Source organism: Hippocampus zosterae, chromosome 11 (genome assembly GCF_025434085.1).
Source record: "Hippocampus zosterae strain Florida chromosome 11, ASM2543408v3, whole genome shotgun sequence".
Taxonomy (NCBI): domain Eukaryota; kingdom Metazoa; phylum Chordata; class Actinopteri; order Syngnathiformes; family Syngnathidae; genus Hippocampus; species Hippocampus zosterae.
The window spans coordinates 12,602,067-12,623,715 of NC_067461.1; the positions used below are offsets into that span (position 1 = coordinate 12,602,067).

General features: G+C 40.7%; 1 protein-coding gene across 4 annotated transcripts; it reads left to right on the forward strand.

The window, feature by feature from the left end:
- The first annotated feature begins 1,187 nt into the window (after window positions 1–1,187).
- Window positions 1,188–21,423, forward strand: micu1 (mitochondrial calcium uptake 1). 4 transcript variants are annotated; one of them, XM_052079618.1, is made up of 12 exons: window positions 1,188–1,345; window positions 4,366–4,530; window positions 5,871–6,057; window positions 7,256–7,418; window positions 8,656–8,717; window positions 15,738–15,852; window positions 16,470–16,552; window positions 17,100–17,300; window positions 18,032–18,169; window positions 19,319–19,427; window positions 20,686–20,775; window positions 20,855–21,423. In XM_052079618.1, the coding sequence occupies exons 2-12, from the start codon at window positions 4,367–4,369 to the stop codon at window positions 21,013–21,015; spliced, it is 1,473 nt and encodes a 490-aa protein (XP_051935578.1). In that variant the 5' UTR covers window positions 1,188–1,345; window position 4,366; the 3' UTR covers window positions 21,016–21,423. The 4 variants fall into 4 exon arrangements, with proteins under 4 accessions (XP_051935578.1, XP_051935577.1, XP_051935576.1 ...); XM_052079617.1 differs by lacking the exon at window positions 1,188–1,345 and having other exon boundaries at window positions 4,334–4,530; XM_052079616.1 differs by lacking the exon at window positions 1,188–1,345 and having other exon boundaries at window positions 8,656–8,699.
- The last annotated feature ends 226 nt before the right edge of the window (window positions 21,424–21,649 follow it).

A 21,649-nucleotide genomic window follows, 5' to 3' on the forward strand; every position in this document is an offset into this window, starting at 1 on the left:
AACAATCGAACAAACTATTATAGTTGACTGATTTCAAAACTAGTAATGCATCAATTTGTTGTGTACAAGTAATAATACAGTACAATGAAAAGATTAAGCATTTATTTCGTTTCACTATTATAATGGCCCTCCAAGGGAAGACATAACTTCAAAGTGGCTCGTGACAAAAATGAGTTTGACACTCGTTTTTTAGATGCATGTAAAAATGTTAAGGTGACTTTGTTTGTCTTTATAAAAGTTAACCATTCCTGGCTATTTGAATGGAAACCAAATTCCTCTCTCATCTTGTACATACTTCCTGCTCGGCACTTGGCTGGCAACCAGTCCAGGGTGTGCCCAGCCTCTTACCAGAAGTCAGCTGGAATAGAATAATTTTGCCTATTTTTAATTGATATTGATTAATTAAGATCTTCAGTGCTTTTATTCTTTTTACACAACGATAAATAAAATGCTGGAAAATTAATTTGGACCACTGTGTTGCTTTAAGAAATTGTAACCAAAAACGTTTTTGCCATCGTTTCTGTTCAAGTTTGATTTTAGTAACCAAAAATCCATTCTGTTGTACTTCAGTCCTGAACAGTACTTAAAAAACTTAAGTAAAGGAATTTAATATGCAATTCTACGTTTACCAGAGTTCGTATTTTTATTTATTTTCTTTATGTATTTATTTGTATCTATATCTTAGTATCTGCATGCCCACCTTTGTATGGCCACAGAGTGTAAGTGCTCTTGCTACTTGTGGAAAATGAAATTTGAAGTGTTGGTCCAGTGGTTAGCGCGTCGACCTCACAGTTCAGAGGTTCTGGGTTCGTCCCTGGCTCCGGCCTGCCCGTGTGGAGCTTGCATCATTCTCCCCGTGCCTGCTTGGGTTTTCTCCAGGTACTCCGGTGTCCTCCCACATTCCCAAAACATGCGTGGCTGATCGCAGTCTCGAAATTGTCCCTCGGTGTGAGTATGAGCTCGGATGGTTGTTTGTCTCTGTGTGCCCTGCGGTTGGCTGGCAACGGTTCAGGGTGTACCCCGCCTACTGCCCGAAGACAGCTGGGATGGGTTCTGGCATGCCCCGCGACCCATGTGAGGATAAAGAGGATCAGAAAATAGATGCATGGGTGGATGGATAAATTAGATTGGATGAGTGTCTGGATAAGATTCCATCCCGTCCGTTGACCGATGAGACGTGGGAGAAGCCCCGCCCCGTCTCTCAGCGCTCGATGGAAATACGGAAGTGTGCTCGCTCCTCTGCTGCTCATCTGTTTTCTCTGCAGACGTTCCAGTTTTAAGACGCAATCTGAAACTTCGAGGGTAGTTTTTATTCCTGCCCGAGTGGTGTTTTGTTGCCATTCACGTAAGTACCCTCGTGTCTTCCTTGCTCTAGGTCTCTCGCGAACGGTGAGAGTGAAACGACACCTCGATTTATAACGCCACCGAACTATAGCTAGCCAGCGTTAGCTGTCAGAGCTCTACCTACGTTCATATTATGAGAGAATAAAGGCGTAGTTCTCACGCTCAAATGAGGTTTCGCAATGCATATTGGCATTCGACAATACCCAAGTAGCAGGTGGACCGAGCTGGGTTCCATTTCCATCATGGCAGCAAGTGTTTTTTGTGTATGATGCTCATAAGTTTAACTCCGTCATGATGCGGTCAAACATTGTGTCCACTTGCATTCTTTTGGCATGGCAGTTTTCTGAAAACTGTGATTCGTATATGTCTCGTTATAAATCTTAAAATGAAATAACTGGGCATAACTGCAAGATACTGCAGTTTGGAGTTTTAAACAATAACAGACCATTGCTTTGCTGGGGACTCCCCTCGCATGCAACGTGCGTGCAAGTATGCGTACCTCTTGAAAATACTATACATACAAGCAGAGAGAAAACTCCACACAGGAGGGCCGAAACCTAGATTTGTATTCTGAACCGCAGAACTATGAGGAACACGTGCTCACCACTCGACCACAATGCTGTCCAAGAATCATGACAACTGCATTGTATTTGTGATGTGCAACAAAAATAAAGTGCAAAGTCAATTTTCCGTTGAAGAATTAAAATTAGTACGACTATCTGCCTCACCCATCTGAGATTGAGGATTTGAATCCGGGATACTGCTTTCTTGTGTGGAGTATACATTTAATATCACACATTGGTGTTTCTGTCCATTTTTATCCAGATCCACGTTTTTAAATTCTCTTGTCTTAATAACTGTTTAAATTATTGTTCTTTTGTATCACTCACCCACCAATTCAGAACTATTGTTGTAGTGGATAACTCAACTTCTTACTGTCATTTTTGGAATAGGTTTAGTTTATCAGGCTTTTTGTGACAACTTATGTTACCATTTACTACTTTATGCAACTGCTTGTGTTTCTAAGTACTTGTTTTGTCTTCTAATTATTTTTAATTTGCTAATTACAATATTTTATTCTTTATTGCTGGCTGCTACAGGGCCCTCAGTAACTAATTTTGCATGAGTTTTATGACCAATAAACACCATGATACCTTGAATTGATGATCACGTTATTCTGAAGTCAGAAGAACCATCCACTCTCTGTCCCGCTTATCCTCATGGTGAAAGGCAATATGGGCGTTGAATACTGTATTGCTAGGTGAGATGTCTGGTGGTTGTGTTGCTAGATGCTGCTTCCTTTCGTGCAGATGATGCTGTTTTGTTTCTCACTGAGTGTTGTGTCGGGAGTGACATTCAGCAGGAAAACTGTGCCAAATAGATCTTTTTAATATCCTTTTAACTTTTAAAAACACAATGTGGAATTTACACGCTTTTTGCTGTCCTTTGAACATTAAAACTTCTGACAGACAGGAAGTTTTGTGGCAGTGCAGCCGTCCAAAGTTTTTTTGGCAGCAATGAATGAAGGAGTGAAATTGTTACATTTGAGTATCTGGAAGACAAGACTATTTCAGTCCTCTGCCATCTGGAAATGATACAACGTTGAATCAGGAGTTGACCATTGGTCGCCACAGGGGTGAGTGAGCATCTGCTTCTCCTTCTGCTGCAAAAGGCGCCAGTGAGTGAAGATTGCGGCGTTGAAGGCACACCGAAGTCCAGCGCGTAGAGTCAACTATTACTCTAAGTTAACTACTTAGGTCCTAGAGTTTGTGTCAAAGTTTGTATTGTTTTCACATTGGAGAGGTTAAGTTCCCCAAACATATTGTCGCTTGACCATACAGGATATGTTCACTGTTGGGGGTTCCTCTTTATTATGTGAAAACCATCATCGGACCACCAAAAGGAAAATGGATGATTATTATTATTATTAGCCTTTAGAGTATTAAATGTATCATGACAAGCTACATTGATGTTCACATCCCTCCAATAAGGTATTTTTGTTAATTGGCCTACCGCATGTGTTAAAAATGCAGGACATTCGTTGCCATGGGCCTTTACATTGATTCCATGAAACGTGTTAGAAATTATTTTTTGAAAATCAAACTGCTGTATTTAGTCGTGCTAGAAGACAAGGCTGAAACCTGTTCGTGCTTCACTGGGCCTACCCGAAACAAGGTGTGACTGGCTGCTAACTTGGTGTTGTTTCGGCAATGGCTTGAATTATTTTTGTCTTGGGTGTTAAAAAAACAAAAACATATTCTGACAAGGCATTTCACAACTTGTATGGCTTTACGAAATTAATTACTTTCCAATTCAGCAGACCCTTGTCAAAGTTGCAAAGTTGGTTGCTCAGTCAATTCACGGAAAATTGTTGTTGTTTTTTTTGCCTCTAACTCTACTTTATTATTCATGCCTGTCTGCCAATTTGTGTCATGGTTGGCATTTTTCAGTACAGGGATGAAAAAAATCTTCTCTAGCTGGGCACCGAAGCTGCAACCACTTTATGCTCATGCAGTGTGAAATCCTTTGAGGTCAGCAACTTTTATTTAGATGGTTCGGCTCTAAGGTACAATTTTTGTGACGTTCAGTTCCATCCAAATGGTGTTTCTGCATTTTTTTTTAAATCAGAGCCCGTTATAAATCACATCTTCAGTGTGACAACCATTGCCAGTAGGATATTGACATTTGGCATGATACTTCATTTCAGTACTCTACTATGCTTCATACATAGAAACGTCTACACAAGGGATCTTCAAATTTTCAATTGTCAAAGCATCCTCTGATGGTGATTAATTCAGCCCACTTCAAAATTTAGCTATCAACAGTAACATTACGCTTCAAGGGTTCAATGCTTTTTTTTGGACTAATATTTGCATGTTGATGTGAGTGTTGATTATTTTTCCTTTCTTAATTAATGCATTTATTTTTCTGCATATGTAATTAATTTTTAGGATTATATATCCCGAGTTGGAATGAAATTTTGGTTCAATACAAGTTTCACCTTCACACTCTTCTATGCAGAATGTTCCGCTTGCGGGCACTGTCCGCTGTGTGGGTTGGCGTATCACACTTGTCCCGGCGCTACCACAGTGGTGCAGTGAGAGGGTCTGGACGAAGGAGAGTGATGTTGGCAGCTCTGGTTGGGGTAACTGGTGTCACTGCTAGTACTGGACTGCTCTGGAAAAGGTAGGACTGAGTTCATATCAAACAGCCATCGCTGCATACAAAGTCGAGACTATCACACTGTTAAAAAATAAATAAACGAAAAGAGGTTTGACTGTAATTTAAACGAACCCTGTTTACTGTTTCACCCATCTAATGTTGACATTTCAAAGTCCCAATTTCATGTTGTTTATTGTCCATTTGCTGATTTTCCTCACAACGAAAACCTTAACGTAAACTTCATCATAACTACCAGATTTTCTCACACATTAGTGAACACAATAAACCATGGGGAGATAACTGCCACCGTGACCTTGCTTATGAACAAAATTTACAGCGGGGGATTCCCCTCTGTTGCTTAGCAACACATAATGTTCTACTAATGTTCTTTCAGTCTCTGTTATTAAAAGTGAGGGTCCCTGATCAAGCTGATTTTGTCACCATTATTTCAAGATAACTCATTTGTCTTTGTCCCACATATTAAGTTTAGCGATAAACAATAGCATTTCAAATGGAATGTTTGTGTTGTACGTATTTCAATAAAAAGGGACAATTTTACTTTTTGAGCAAATTAACAAACAGATGAATGCATACAATAATGTGAACACACGATTACAAATGGTGCACCCTAATAAGGTAGTGTTCATAGGTAAATCGTACGACACCGCAGTGGGCTGCTCATTTTTGTTTTCTCCTCATTCTGCATTCTCTCATTTAAATGACTTCCACACGTCATGTGACACAGCGAGAGTTGTAATCTTTGAAATGACAAGTTACTGGCCACGTTCATAATACTTGTGGCCACCTCACGTGGCATGTTGAGGCCCTGATTAGTCCCATGTAGAAGGTGTCAGTGTTTTGATTGTTCTCCATCACTAAGAAGGCTGGTGTTCAAGACAAAGTGGTCAAGAGGGGATTTATTTGCTAACTCAAGATCCCAGTGGTGATGCAACTGTGTTGCAAGAGCCAGCATGATGGATGAAGCCACGAGATGTTTGACAGCCGAGCTACTGTTCTGTATGTATCTCATTAAACGAACTTATTATTCAGCCCACCATCGACTGTCTCAGTTCATCATTATTATTCCAATTTGTCAATCGTGATTTACAACAAAAAAATTTAATGTTGGTGGTCTGGGAGTTGCCTGCGTTAAACAGCTTAGCGTTTCTAAGACACAATATAGCACTTTTAGATCACATCTGTATTAAACACCAATCCATCTTCATCTGCATAGTCCATCATATACCTGACAAATGCAACTGTCTATGTAAAATGCACATAGATATTGTATTTAATCACCCGATGACGCATTAATTCCCCGCAGGTTTTAATCTGGTTCCAATCTCTTTTTTGTCGAAAACTAGAGCGTATGCTGATGCAGGGCCATCAGTCCGCAATTCCCAGCCACAAAATGGAGACGGTGATTTTGTGAGGGCTTCAGACTCCGAGTCAGAGAAATCAGTGGAGGCGAGCAATAGTGATGACGAGGCCAAGAATGAGAGTGGCGAAGGGAAAAAAAAGAAGCAACGCTCTGGCTTCCGTGACCGCAAGGTAATCAATAACTGGCCAATCCTACCAATCAGCCATTCTCCCGTTTGATACCCTTAAAGAATGGTTCTGCAGCAATCAATATTCAATATGCTATATCATGCTGTTTTGACAGAATATTTTACAGAGGTAATCCGCTTGCATTTCATTCATCATAAACAACAGGGCTGTTAATTAGGGAGTGGGGGACAACAGAGAAAATGATCAAGTGGTCGTCTTGTTTCCAGCTTGTTGATTGTTGGACACATTACTGAATGGAATGGGGATTTATGGGTACAATGGTTAAATTTTGCAAAACATTTTATATTCTGCTGAAATGGTTGAGGATCCAAAAGCTTTGGATTCACTGCACCATTTACCAGCAGATTGCAAAAAAATTGTTGCAGAAATGGTCTTGTCCGAAAGCGATTCGTAAAATACAATACTATACATCTTTATTTAAATAGCATTTTCACAACAGCTGCAATTATGTCAAATGACGTCGACACCTTGCTCATGTTGTCAAATAAAACATTTACCTAACCATGAAAGATCAGTTCCTTGTACTGTATGTGTTGGATTTTCACAGCATTTTATGCATTTCCTTTTGGTTTGCCATTTTCAAAGGTGCACATCCTCATGTAAATAACCAAATTTACTTGGATTTGACCTCCAATGCTACATAATGGCATGTGAAGCAAAAAGAATCAGTCCTCCAGAGAACATATCTCAGTTTAACAAGTGGAAACCTTCCTTCCTGCTTCCCAATGTAATGACTAATAAATAGTGTGAACCAACACTTAATCATGAAAACACTTTTTTTCTCTATATTAGTAAACGTCACTTATTAAAATCAGAGAGTATTGCAACCTGAGGAAGTCAGTCATTCAGTGTCACATAGAATAAATAAACTGCTTGTATCCCTGAACAGAAATTTGCTGCTCTAATTTGAAGCATTTTACAGAAACGGGGTGGCTATTTTAAAACGAGCATTAACCGAGCCAATGACCGCGACACACTAAACTGTTGTTTTTCACCGACTGCTAATATACCGGTAGTTGAGAGTTATTTGTGTGTATTTTTGAATCATGTTTGCTGAGTTTTATTATGCAGAGGTTCTTATTGAGATATATATTTCAAACATGGTTACAGAATAAAAAAGTGACTTACTTCGTCACAGTGTGTGATCTATCGAATGAGAACCATTTGCTGTGTTTGACAGGTGATGGAGTACGAAAATAGAATACGGGCCTACTCGACCCCAGACAAGATTTTTCGCTACTTTGCCACATTGAAGATTATCGGTGAGCATGGAGATGCTGAGGTCTACATGACGCCCCAGGACTTCATACGCTCCATCACACCAAATGAGAAGCAGCCAGAGAGTGAGTCACTTTTCAGCCATCCACTCCGCTGAATGTTATCACAGAAATTCGCTCTTTTTATGACCTTTTATGCCTCATTTTCTGTTGTGCCCTCTCATTTCTCCTCTCCCTGGGTTTGGCTCTGTAGATATTTAGGGAGGTGTGCCTTTTTTGTCCTGCTTTCTAGAAAAAGGCTATAAAAGTGTCTGATTGGTTGCGGAGTTCATGATCAGAAGGAAAAAGCAAGTGTAAAATGCTTGTCATTTACGGCGTTCAGTAAAACATGCGATGCAAATGCCATGACAGTACGTGTATCCAATAGCTTTTATGGACACAATTCTTCTGGTAAGCAGCTGACTTCATCCTGCCCTGCTCCTCCAAAAAAAAAAAAAGTAAATTATAGATAAATCATACATATACAGTAAATATTACACTGTACCAACCCAAGCCTTCAGTCACGCTGCTCCAACAACCTACCTCCGGACCTTCCAAACTGCACACCTTTTTCCACTTTCAAGTCCCGTCTAAAAACACACCTGTTCAGGATTGCCTACAACACATAGCTCTTCCATTTCCTATGTTTTTATGATTTTATGTCCTGTTTTTTTATAATATCTCGTTTACTAATTTTTACATTGTATTTTCTTATTGTCTGTACAGTGTCCTTGGGTGGCATGAAATGCGCTTTTAAATAAAATGCATTATTATTATTATTATTAATAAAAAACAGAGGACATGGTGGGAAGTGAGCATGGTTTCGTTCAGGCTCACATTTGAAATGCAATTTTTTTTTGTGTGTGTGTGTGTAATCATTCAAATTCCATATGAATTGTGACCTCAGTCTTTCTGATGTATGAAACATTCACTGTCATAAAAAAGAAAGGAATACAGGATCACTGTCATAAAAAAAATGAATACAGGAAACAAACCTGATGGAAAACGCGGCTTGATTGACATTATATCAATATTTTTAAAAAACTATTTCTCTTTATTGGTATTTTCCTTGCATCTTACAATCCTTGGAGTCAAGAACTGTATTATTGACGGCCAATGATTCTTAAAAAAAAAATTGCAAAGTGGAAATGACTTTTTGATGAGGCTTATTATTCACATTCACAAGTCAGTGAACTGCAGAGCATGAATAATATTATTGCCATTTGCTGTGTCTCGTGCTGGAATGCATCGATTTTTATTTTATTATTCTTATTTTTTAAACTAGGGTGTCTCACGTGACTCTGTATTTGTTTGCTTTTTTCAGATCTTGGGCTTGATCAATTTGTGGTGAAACGCTATGATGGAAAGGTAAGATTCGGATTCTTTGTGATAAAGAATAGGAATAGGCGAGTACTGATATCAGGTATCGTTACCTGGCCGATACTGACCTTATTTCATGCTAGTGAGGACTCAGTAAGGCTGTCAATACCAGTCACCGAAACATTCAAATTAAAAATTCAACAACATTCAAGTGCATGTTGCTTTTATTCTTTCAATGTATTTTCCAGTCAACCCTGTCAAATGTTCCTCTTATAAATACCCAAAGGAATTTGAGCGAATCTTCACTGAAAAGAAAGTTCTGTAGTTTGTGCAACACTCGGCATATACATTATTCTCATTGTTTAGCCGTGTTTGTCCCTTTTGCAGGCCATTTGTTGCCTTTATTTACTTGCCAAATTTCTGTCCACGTGCATTTGTCTGATACTCCATTTAGCTTTCGTTGTCTCAGCGAATCTCCCTCCAGTGTGGCCAAAGGGCTCCCAGCTGAGTCTGCCTGCCCTTTTTTAAAATTTATTTTTTGCCCACATTAAGCGTAGATGAAACGGCTATTGCCTTGTGTGTGTCCTGAAGCATTGTCGCTTGAGAGTGAAGGGAAATTTTCAGCTGGGCTACCCTGATAAAGGCTTTCATCATTGGCTGACAAGTAAAATATTGCGCTAAAACGAGTCGCTCTGTCTCAGGTGCCATTTGATATAAAACACAATTAAAACAAGTACAAGATTTGCAACTTAGGCACTATTTTTGCCAACCTTAAGTGGAATAAGTTCAAGTCTGGATGTGATGTGTACGTCAGTACGTTCCTCCCTTATTTGCAGGTTCAGTCTACATCGAAGGCAAACACAACACACCCAGTGTGACTGTGACTGAACAACTAATTTGTAATCTGAGTCACCGTGTGTTTCATTTTGCTGCTCTGAGAGGGCTTTCTAAAAGTATTAACAGTTCTTCATTTCTTTGCTGAACATGGTTTGTCATTGTGCCCATCATGGAGTTTTCTCCACCCAACGTGATGTTGATGTGGGTGTGATTTTTGCCACCACAATTTAACACTGTAACCCGCTGTTGACTTTTTTTTTTTGATTCAGTCATGCTTTTGTCTCCTACTCATAACAAGTAATCCCTCCATTTTCTCTCCTCCCCTCCTTGTGATTAACTATCTACCTCAAAACCAAAATTTCCACCTTGTCTGTCTTGACCCCCCCCCCCCCTTTTCCCCAATAATTCCATCTGCCTCCCCCCATGCTCCGCTCAAAACCTTCCTACCCCCTATTCCTTGCTTCTCCTACCGCCCTTGCCCCAACCCTGCTTCTGCCCCTCCCCCTCTTCAGGACTTCTGGCAGGTATGGGGTGTGTGCTCAGCGGCATGTGTGCACCTGAATGAAATGCTGCACATTGTAGTCAATACTTGATACTCTTGGTTCTTTTAGTCCACATGTGCCTCTCCCTTTTGTTTATACTCTTTTTATTATTCACTCTTTCCTGCTATATATTCAGTGTTTGTGCAGGGGAACAGCTCACCTCATGATTTACATTCAATATTTCTCTATCGCAACTTCAGCAAGGGTGAATCAAATCTTATTTCTGTACAGGACAGGACCGTGTATATTCAGTCTAGAAAAGTAACGTCCTAATTTCCCTTTTGCACACAGCACAGAGTTGATTAAAAACAGTGTAAGTAGCAATTTCCCAAAAATGACAGCCTGTCAAAATTCGATTGGAAATGTCAAAAATCAGATGATGGGTTCCAGAAAAATCTTTTAAGGGAACGAACATTTATGACCTAATTACCGTTCATCATGACCAAAAATGGTTGAATGTCAAAATAGCAGCATTTGTGAGGGAAAAAAATGAAGCTATGCGATTCAAATCTGGACATAATTTACAAACTCATCCGTTTTAAATTCAAAGAAAATTTTTAAATCTTTGCATTGGTTGCCATGGTAATAGGAATGTTGCAATTTCAAGAGTAACACCATCTCTGCACATGGCCGAAATTCATAAGGTTATTGTGTCAAATTGCAGTATCACTGAATACTGTCATTATACTGTATATTAGAGGTTTACAATATGCCCATTGATGGTCAAACGTGTACAGCCAAATTAACTTGACAACTGTTGAAATTGCTAGATTGTTCTCCCAATTATGGTATATTGCTGACCTGTTAATATGATTTCATGAATAGTTTTCTGGACTACAACTTTTGTCAGTAGGAGGTGACCTTGTGCAAAGTCAACAGAGTAGCATGGGAAACAACTAAATAGAACTCTTCTTTCCATGTATTTTATTACAACAATCTGTCCATGACCAAATTGTGCATCTACGTTCATTTAAGCAATTGGCTGCACGATTGTTGTTCAAAACAGAATCGTGTTTTTGCCCAAGTGCCTTTGGAAATCACTAGATCATGTGAGATTAAGCTTCCTATTGCCAAATGTAGGTATGGGAAATGAACACTATAAGCTTTGTTTGGCCTGGAGCAGGTCAATCACATGAAAGCCTCTTTTAATAATTGAGAGGTGTCAGTCACATGTGTGATGGTGACACACAAGCCATTGCCGCTGTTGTTCGTACCTCATGTTTCTGCTTTATACTACCCAAAAGTCTTTGTGTTGGCCATTATATTAAAGATCTTCCCCAGTGCTCTTTGTATAAACCTGGTGCTTGCAGCTGTCTGCTATACCAACCTTACTAAATTATTCAAGCTTAAACATTCCACTTTATTTCTCTTAGAATTCCTGAAGACTTCTACCGCAGAACAGACTCAAATGTGACCCTCAAAAGAAACCATAGCGACTACTTTTAAGATAGATGATATAATCAACTGAAAATGTTTTCAATTTGTCGCCCATTTAGAAATTGTAACACAGCTGTTCCCTTGCACTCAATCACCCTCTCTTGTTTGTTTGTTCTAAATAATTTTTTCCTTTGTCTCCTTTTATTTCTCTTCAACGAGTTATGAGCTCAAGCTTTCTACATGCTTTGGTTTGGCACCCATGCCCATTTCCTCAGCATGCCCTTTTACCAGTGTCTTCCTCAGAAAGTAGCTGGTGGTGGCGCCCTCCTTCTGCGCATGGTGGCAGCACAGGGGCTTTGGGGTGCAGTAAATGGCTCTGTTAACTCGCACGGAGGCTGCGTCAATGTGCTTGGTAGCTTTCACCAATTCATCTTTTGGATTGTTCCGATGTCACTCCTGCATGGTGCCTGAAGAGCATGGTCTTAAAGTCACTGAAGGCAGGAATTGTATTTTAAAATTGGTTCAATCTGTTCCCTATACGCTGTGGCCTCCTGAATGAAAAGTCACATCGTTTGTCAGTTGAGACCTGCTACTGGGATTGTGTGTGCGTGCGTCATTTAATTTCTTATTATCCAAGCTGTTATCTTGTTCACTCCTTCTGATTTCACAGGAAGTTTCAGCCGGCCTCTGTTTGGACTTCATATAATGGCTATGTTCCGCCAACTTTCACTGTTTCCAGCTCCCTGTGACCCCTGTCTGTCGATGAATAGCTCATAAAAACAGTTGTATACCATTTTTCTCTTTATTGCCATATGCTGTCCTGATCTACAAGAGGTTTTGAGTCACATGGTCATCTGAGGGCTTGCCTTCCTCTTGTGAGGCAGCTGCCATTTCTCAGCAACCAAAATATGTTGTTTGAGCTTTCCGCATCAGAATCCCCCTTCAGTTGTGTTCCCAGAATAATCATGAGCTATGAACTGCACACCTGTTCTGTCAGTTCTCTGAGGACCAGACACAGTTGATATGTTCTCTATACCCAGGCATCCACTCTCATGTGGTCGGTGGTCATTTTTTCCCCACTTATCATTCATTGCCCAACCAACATTTGTCTGGGATATGAATGAAGGTCAGAGAGACATTCCTAATGTAAGTGTTTGAGGCCATGTATTAGCTAAGTAATCATGTAATGCTATTGCTTTCTTGAGTGCTTGGATGGAGGTCATCACAAAAGTACTCCGTATTAAAAATAAATGCCAGTATAGAAGTCCTAAAGGGAAAAAAATTACATATTTTTTTTAAATACTATGTGTGTTCCAAGAGGCAGAGCGCCTCTCCCTTCCCATTAATTTTGGAACCCAGCCGAAGTTATAAACAAAGCAGCTCATGCTTGAATTGTTTCCATCTGAACTGCTTGATCGACTAGATGTCCACAGTCACAGCCTTAGTAGTCCTCTGGATCAGAGTGAATTTCCAAACGCACCTCATGTTGACAGCAGCAATCAAGTTCGGGATGGACGAAACACCCACTTCTAGCTAGAAAAAGTTTTTCTTTTTAGTATAACCTTAAGCATATACCTTAACTAGAATCCTGAATCGCATGGTGGCCAAAGTTAGAATCCTGGTCAGTTATTGTGCTTTTTGTAGATCCTTGTTGTGGCAGAATGGCGGCAGCAGAGTTAGGTCACGCAATAGTTACGAAGACTCAAGTTCTTCATCTTCGACTTCATCTCCTCTGCTTCTGTTTCTTCTTCTACTTTCTTTGGGTGGTTGGCATATCCGTGTGGTGCATTACCGCCAGTGGGAGAAAGTGGCGGAAATGCACAGAAAGTCAACATGGCTTGGGAAAGGGGATTTTGGGTGCCAGTACGAGCTCTAATTTTAATACAGTAGATACAGGTCGCATTTGAAAAGAAGTCATAGGATCAGCCAAACTATGACAAAAAAAAGTGACTTATAAATGTGAAAAATATAGTACTTTTTATTCTCCCCCAAAACTTTTATAATGCAGTGGAACATCCATAGTCAAACATAAATCACTGCCTGACACTCGTTGACTTTCAACTTGTTCTCTTTAAAAAAAAAAAAAATCCCATAGAAATAAAGGGAGTTCATTTGATTGAGACTCGAACTGTCACCATCATCAAAGATTTCACTGTTTAGGTAAATGTCATATGCAAACGTAAAACTGTCATGTAAGTTCAAAGAAAAGCTGATCCGCTGTCTAAGCTAAATAAAACAAAGTCAAACCACTTCTCGAAAATTAATACATGTTTTCGGCACAGTATAGTCAGTCGGCAATACGCCTACGTCTCCAGATTGTTTACTTTGAGTTCTAGTAAAACTACCGGTAGTTAACCTGTACAAGCATCCAGATGCTTCCCTGTACAGTAAGTGGAATTTTCAGTGTTTTTTTTAAACATTACACATCATCTTTATTTTATAATTATTCAATATATTCAACCAATGCAAATGAGAGTTTCAGATGTGAAACTACTCTATAAAATATACATAAAAAAAAGACAACTCAAATGGCAAAAATATTCCTCAATCCTTTCACTGTGGTTAGCATATTTTGTACCAGTAATCTTATGTGATCACATTTTTAAACACTTTCGAACACACACATTGACTAATCATTTTTTCGGATAATGCTATTTGACTTTTGAAAGTTCCAATGTGTCTGGCGCGGCGCTCTTGCTGCTAGGAAACAAGAGATTGGCCTTGACCAAACTCTCAACCTCCTCCTGTAAATTGCATGGTGATATAGAACAGTGATTCATTTGACAGCATCGTCAGCAGCTTTGTCACAAGTGTATTTGTGCCTTGACTCTAGTCAGTTGCTCTCCTAATTTTCCTGCAGCCATAAAGCTTAGCTTGATGCATACGGATTGATATGAACATGAGCTGGTTTAGCACAGATTCAATCAGGAAGCAAGCTCGGATTTACTCTGACAGTTGTGTTGTTGACACCAATTAGTTGGCACGCGCTGTCAAATGAATGCGCTATTACTAGTACTAGTAATGAGCGTGACAGTCAGTTGGGATCAGTCATTTGCGCTAATTACACGTACATTCAGAGTTGGTAATTTCGTCTCTCTCTCTCTGTGTATATTATTTTTTTTAACCTGAATAACTTGTGGTGATAAAGCGGTTCAGATATTTTATTGACGTGCCCACTTCTGCTAGAAATTATGAGGAGGGAGTCAGTAATGTGAGGGATGGCTTTGGTTTTGTTATCCTAGCCAAAGGGGATGCCTCAAAATGTTTCTATTCGTACATCTCTGTCGTTGAGGTTCCACTATTTTTTGGACAATGCCATATTGCTGTAGCACGATAGGATTTGCGCTTCTCAAGCTCCACTGGCCTTTACCAAATAATAAATGGATTGTATTTTGGGGGTAATTAATTACCATGGTTTTCATTTTATTTTTATGCCAAATGTTTTCTTTGTTGAGGTGTGTGTGCATTTGTCTTTGTGTAAGAAAGCCCGGTATAAATATCCGTGTGTGTGTGTGTCTTTATCGTTCAAGACCCTGCTTTAGACAGCAGAGGCCATGCCTGTTCTCTAACAGTTCTTTCTCATCCTTCCTCTTCCTCTGAAATGGACCTCTTACAGACGGAGGTAACTCCACCCGGGCTTAGTGTGTAACTCCTGAACCCCCCCCCCCCCCTTTCCCAAGGCATGCGCCATCTATGTCCACTCTTATTTGGTGGAGCGGTCTACTAATGGGAAACCGTCTATTTAGCCGTTTCTTGACCGATGTGTGCATGTGATTAGTTCACACTCTCATGCAAGGCTGTAATTATACACATGCTAACGGGAAAAAAACTGAAATTACCTCTGTGCGTGAATGTGTGTGTACCCATGTATAAATGTGTGTGTGTGAAACCGAAATCCCCTCTTATGTAATAATATCTTTTGGTTTGTGTTCCAGATGTTTTATCAATAGTTCGTATGTTTGTGCTGCGGTCTTGTCATGTTTCCTCTCTTGTTGTGTCGATGTCGCACTGTGAGTACAGCCTCAGGAATATAATGTTTGTACACCCATTAACTATTTGTCATCACCAAGCAAACTCACCTGCCTGTCTAGCCTCATGTGTATGCAGCTCTTGCATGACTGATATTGCACTCGTTCCTCATAACCTATTCAGTCCAATGCACACTGGTTCTCTTGTATTTATTTTCATTTTTTGGGGGGCGTCTTTGAGGATGGCCTGCTATGGGTGTAAAACTGATAGAAACACCAATGAGGAGCTAGTAAGGCCTATTCTGAATAAAGTCCACTCTTTTAATATGTTTTCCTTTGTTTGCCTGGGGTGATATGAGCAGAAGATTGCCCAAGAGAGGGAGAAGTTTGCAGATGAAGGCAGCATATTTTACACTCTGGGGGAATGTGGCCTCATCTCCTTCTCCGATTACATCTTCCTCACCACTGTGCTGTCCAGTAAGTGCAGATTTGTTCTTCTCACCCAACATTATCAAACCCTGCATAGAGAGGCCCCTGCTAGCTTAATTCACACACATAATAGAAAAAGCCAGTGAAAGCCAAACAATTAGGATTGACGGTGGTGGTGATGGTATAACAAATGGTGGAGCAACCCATATAGACAGACAATAAAACAATACTCACAGGCTTTATCATCTATGAAAACAACCAAGGGTGGTTTGAATTATGGGTGAGGTCACACAAAAAATGTAATGAGCATCTCAAGGCATCGCCGTTTTAGCTAATGATGTGTGTCAATGATAACAGAAGATACAATGTGAAATATATACTCCTATTGTTCATATGCTGTAATGCAGGACCAACACATGCAGTTGGCAGTATTAATTAAATTTTTTAATTATCGTACATCGGTGATAGTTGGCTCCAGAGACAATCGTCCATCTGATAAACTGGTTGTCTGAATGTGGGAGATGCATCAGTCAATATGTAATGTGAGTAGGTATTGAACTTTTTAGCCATCTTCTGGGTCATTCAAGTGTGATGTGTAATTTCCATAGTTCTTTATTGATTGCAGAATGCATTTCCTTTTGTGTGCGCTTGCTTGTGGTCTCCAGCCCCCCAGAGGAACTTCGAGATCGCTTTTAAGATGTTTGATCTCAACGGTGATGGAGAAGTAGACCTGGAGGAGTTTGAGCAGGTTTGCCTGGGAGCAACAAAATGAATTGAAAAAGCCTGTCACACGCTAGCGCACAAAAGACAAGAGAACTCTGAGAGCACAGATCTCCTCGCAGGCTTACTGACACATTTGTCTCCAGTAAAAGTAATGAGGTCATTTTAGCTGTTAATAGCTAGAAGGAAAGAAAGTTTCCTTTAGAAATTGTTCTACGTTCAAGTGAACAAAATATAGGCGCCTGTTATTCAAATAGATCAACCTGGCCTTATGCATTTGACAGCAATGTCAAATCTGAATATGATCATTTGCATTTTCCTTATTAATGGAAACCTAATCCAAAACTGTAGCAATATGGATCGGATCTTTTGACGTTACAGCTTCTGACTCTGCATACACATGGCAAAATGTTTTATTATATTACATTTCATAATAAAAAAAGTTTACATCTTCATAATTTCATGACGACCCAACCTTGTAAAAGTACCCACACATTGTTATATTTACATAACATTTCTGTATACATAGTTATTTGTGTGTGATTTGTCATTATTCATTCACTATATCCATTTAGGTCCAGAGCATTATTCGCTCTCAAACGAGCATGGGCATGAGACACCGCGATCGCTCCACCACAGGCAACACTCTCAAAACAGCCGGCTGCAGTTCGGCACTCACCACCTATTTCTTTGGAGAAGACCTGAAGGGAAAGCTCACCATCGGCAGCTTCCTGGAGTTTCAGAGGAAGCTGCAGCATGATGTGCTGAAGCTGGAGGTACTACAGCTTGATGACACCATGGGGCCATTTAGTCAATGGGCTCACGGGGAAAGATTTTTGGCCATACAGCCGAAGACAGACTTCACCTTTCATAGTCACAGCCACTGCTTGATGTTGTCGAGCATCTGCTGATTCTGTCAATTAGCATGAGTTGTGTCGAAATGATCAACTCAACCATCTCCTGTAATGCATCCGCTGCATCTTAAGCACACCGCCTTGCATTTGGTGTAAACACGGAAGATAAGGGCATTTAGCTTGGGTAATCTAATTTCTAATAAGGTATCTCAGTTAATTTCTTCCCGTCAGAGAGCCTTGGTAGATGCTTCATTGGGGTATGAATGATCAGCCCCTCTAGTGCTCCTGTCTGGCTCATCATTTGCATAGTAACAAGCTCCCCCTTGTGGTACGAATTAGCATTTTGAGAGGTCGGCATATTCAGAGGCAAAGAAGGAAGTCTGCTGTGTGCCTGTCAAGCTGCCACAGATATAAATCGCCAGGATTCACCTGACAGAGCCATGGTCCACTCCCGCGTACACAAGCTTCGCTGGAACGCTGAGAAAAAACCACAGTGACATTTAAAACCGTTCCATACCCGTGCCTGAGTCAACTTGATGTCTGACACCAGAATTTACTGTTTCCTCATCATTCTGCGCCAGCCTATTAATTTGTTTGTTCTCGTGCAACCACAATCAGTTCTTATCAGTCTCTATCGCGCTTCCCCCTTCCAGTTCGAGCGCAATGATCCAGTGGACGGCCGAATCTCCGAGAGACAGTTTGGCGGTATGCTGCTGGCTTACAGCGGAGTTCAGTCCCGTAAACTCAAGCAGATGCAGAAGGGATTGAAGAAGATGTTTAAGGATGCACAGGTAGAATGATGTGGGTGTGTGTGTGTGTATGTATTGAACTCTTAAACGATTGGCCCTTGCTGGGGTATTCACTAATTGCCCTACGTGCAAGCATGTGTGGAAGCGTGTGGGCCTGAGGGGGATTTTTGAGTGTGCACAGGAGATCATTTTAGGGAGCTGATACACATCAAGGTTATCCACCTAGCCAGTATTCCCTTTGTTCCTCGTTTTTGTCATTCGTATCATCTCTGTCATATGAGCACACGCAGAACATACTCAGGTGCAAGTGCTAGTTGACCCCGCCCCCAATTTTTTTCCAAGTCTTTATTCTATTCCACACTGAATGTCAGACTGACTTGAGGGTTGTAGTATAAGGGGCATTTAACTTGACTTCTGTGAGCCATTCTCACACTGACTCGGATTTTGAAGTTTAAAGTGCCTGCATTGACTTTGCTGAGAGAAGAGGGAGGGACAAGATCTAAAATATTCTAAGCCTTGAAGGCAAGTTTTGAATGTGCACACTCAACTCCCCATTCCCAGCATGTTCCATGTACAGTACTGTGGTTTCATGCTGGTTACTCTTCACAGTAATGAGCCCTGTAAGGCAGGCTATGGAGGGCTGTGCTTAAGGATTTGACACCCCCACTGGTGTCGCAATAAAATGTGTCCCGTCACGTCCTCTTTCAAGATGGCATACATCACGTGAATAACTTAGAGCTTTTGTGCTCCAGATAAGCTGAGCTGGGTAATGCCAGTGCGATTGGTCAAAAACAACGTCGATTACAAAAAAAAGAGAGGGAAAGGAAGAAAATAGTTTGTTTTGAAAAAGCTTTATTTTTCTTTGCAAATGAGTAGTCAAAAACATGTTTGAAAAAAGCTGTTTTAATTTGCAAATGGGCAGTTTGGCGGTGTGACAGTCATGTTGGATTATGAATATGGGCCTGTTCTGCTGACACTCCACAGCACAGCGTTCATCCATGCATGTCCAATGCCTCTGCCCATTTGTGTCACACTGCTGAACCGCAATCGTGCTCACTGCGTTTCGGCAATATTTGAATGACCTTTGTGTTATTTTTGCCGTGACCCGGTCATGACTGGGTTACATGTTGTCGAGGTTTACAATTATTTTTCGTTCATTTCGGCCTTGTTTTTCCCTCCTCCTCGGTGCAGGGCATCACGTTTGAGGAGGTGGAAAATTTCTTCACCTTCCTGAAGAATGTCAATGATGTGGACACAGCGCTGAGTTTCTACCACATGGCCGGAGCGTCCATAGATAAAGGTAATGCCACTTTCCCTCTGACCTTGGCTCCAAATAACTTTCATTTCCTTCGACTTGCAGAGTCGTAAATCCTCCAGCACTATGTAATCCCACTCAATAAGAGTTATTTCTAAAATCTGCTTTTGTGAAAACGATGCTCAGTTTTGACTGACAATTTAGAAAGTTATGATACCGTGTCACAATTTTCAGTGTGACGCAGTGCACTGTTGCAACCAATATTAAACATTGTTAAACTAATAGCTCAGTATTTCTATCGCTGCCGAGGCATTATGTTTTAACAGCTCGTAAACTGTATTGGCGTTCATTCGATTGTGCCGGTGATTGTATCGTGGCCTGGCGGTATACACGCACTCACATGAACACACAGCGTTACTTTGCCTCCTAAGCAAGGTGTGGATTTTTTTTATCATATGCATTTTGGCACAGTTAGTTGGTCAGCGGTCATTTTTGATATTATGGATTTGAAACTGCTGCAACATCTGCATTTCCCTTCAGGGGATCAAGAATAATGAATACAAACAAAGCCATCTGTGTTGTGATGTGTTGCTGTACTTATGATAAAGAAACAAATATTTTTTTCTTTTATTGAAGCAATGCATCATGCAATATTGCTTTTTTTTTGTTGCCAGCATTGGTTATGTACTACTTTTCAAGATGCATTATGGGGTATATTGAGTGTACTGTACTATCATCGGGAATCACCTATATTGACCACACTTTGGAACAGGACTACAAATGCGGAGCTCGCTATATGGAGCACTTTATTGTAGTGGCTCGACAGTGATTCCTAACAGTCATTGTCTCTCTTGCAGGTGGACTTTAAAAAGAATATTTTTTATTAATTTGATGGCAAACCTTTTCTTCCTATCCTCCCTCTTTCATATGCCATCATTCCCGTGCTTCCATTTTATGCGCGTTTGAGGTGTACTCATCAATATCGCTGAGATTAAAAAGATTTTCAACATTTTCTGCCTGGGGCTCCCCCAGCCCCCTCCCACCTCCTTGGTTTCTGTTTTCATATCCCCCCCCTCCCCCTCCGTCATCCTCTCAGTCAGAGTGGTTCTCAGTTCTACCCGCTGATGCTGTCAGCCTTTCTTCCTCATTTCCATTTCCATTGGACTGTGCTCACTGCAAGTGACACTCCACAGCGACTGATCCAAAGGCAAAGACTTGCAGTTTTTGCCAATGACGTGTCCACCGCACGCTGCTATGTTTCTCCACTAATGAGTTTCCTGGTCTGTGGTTCTCCCTCTCCCAGTTACCATGAAACAGGTGGCCCGCACTGTAGCCAAGGTGGAGTTGTCGGATCACGTGTGCGACGTGGTCTTCGCCCTGTTCGACTGTGATGGTAGGTAACTCTTGTGTAAGCAGTCATCTTGTTATATTTCTTCTCCCTCACAAGCACTCCCCCCAACCCCCTTCTTCAGGGAACGGCGAGCTCAGTAATAAGGAGTTCATCGCCATTATGAAGCAGCGGCTTATGCGTGGGCTGGAAAAACCGAAAGACATGGGCTTCACTCGGTTGGTGCGCGCCATGTGGAAGTGTGCTCAGGACACCGCCTGGGACTTTGCCATGCCAAAGACATAATTGGGAGACCCTACGTGATGCGCGAGTGGGAGGAACAATGCCATTAGAGACATTTTTCTTTTCAACAGTTTCAAGGACTGCAGCCTTGAGGGAGTCTCATCAAGCATGCAGTGTGCGCGTGTAAGGGTTGCACCACACATTTGTACAATTGTGAAATATACAAAAATATGTTGTGGCTATCTTCAGTGCAGCATTGGATGGCATGTGACCTTTTGTTATAAACGTATTTAGCCAATGTACAAAATGAATATCAGAGTCTGTTAGCGTCTTTGTAGTTAGTCCCAAGCTCTCTTTACCATTTCAATGGGTTTTTTCCATGTCATTTTAAAAAGTATGCCTTCTTTGAAGTAATATATTGCTCACTGAAACACTTTGTTATTCAAATTAAGGATTTGTATTGATAACTTGGATGGTTGCATTTGAGTGGGACTGCTTTCCCCCCCCCCAATTACTCTTACTGAGTTTTATTACACTTATATACAGCACTGAGTAAGATTAACCTTTAAGGCTAGAAAAAAGTTCTTATTTACAGCACATTTTTTACAGTGCTCTGTTCTTAAAGTTAAGTATCTGATTTTCACTTCTCAGTCAGCAATTATGTTCACTTGAATCGGGTTTCAAAGGTTCACCATGG

Coding starts and splice junctions, on each gene's coding strand:
- micu1 (XM_052079618.1), top strand. CDS start 4,367: ATGTTCCGCTTGCGGGCACTGTCCGCTGTGTGGGTTGGCGTATCACAC. Junction 6,058..7,255: donor CTGGCTTCCGTGACCGCAAG/GTAATCAATAAC, acceptor TGTGTTTGACAG/GTGATGGAGTACGAAAATAG. Junction 19,428..20,685: donor CGGAGCGTCCATAGATAAAG/GTAATGCCACTT, acceptor TCCCTCTCCCAG/TTACCATGAAACAGGTGGCC.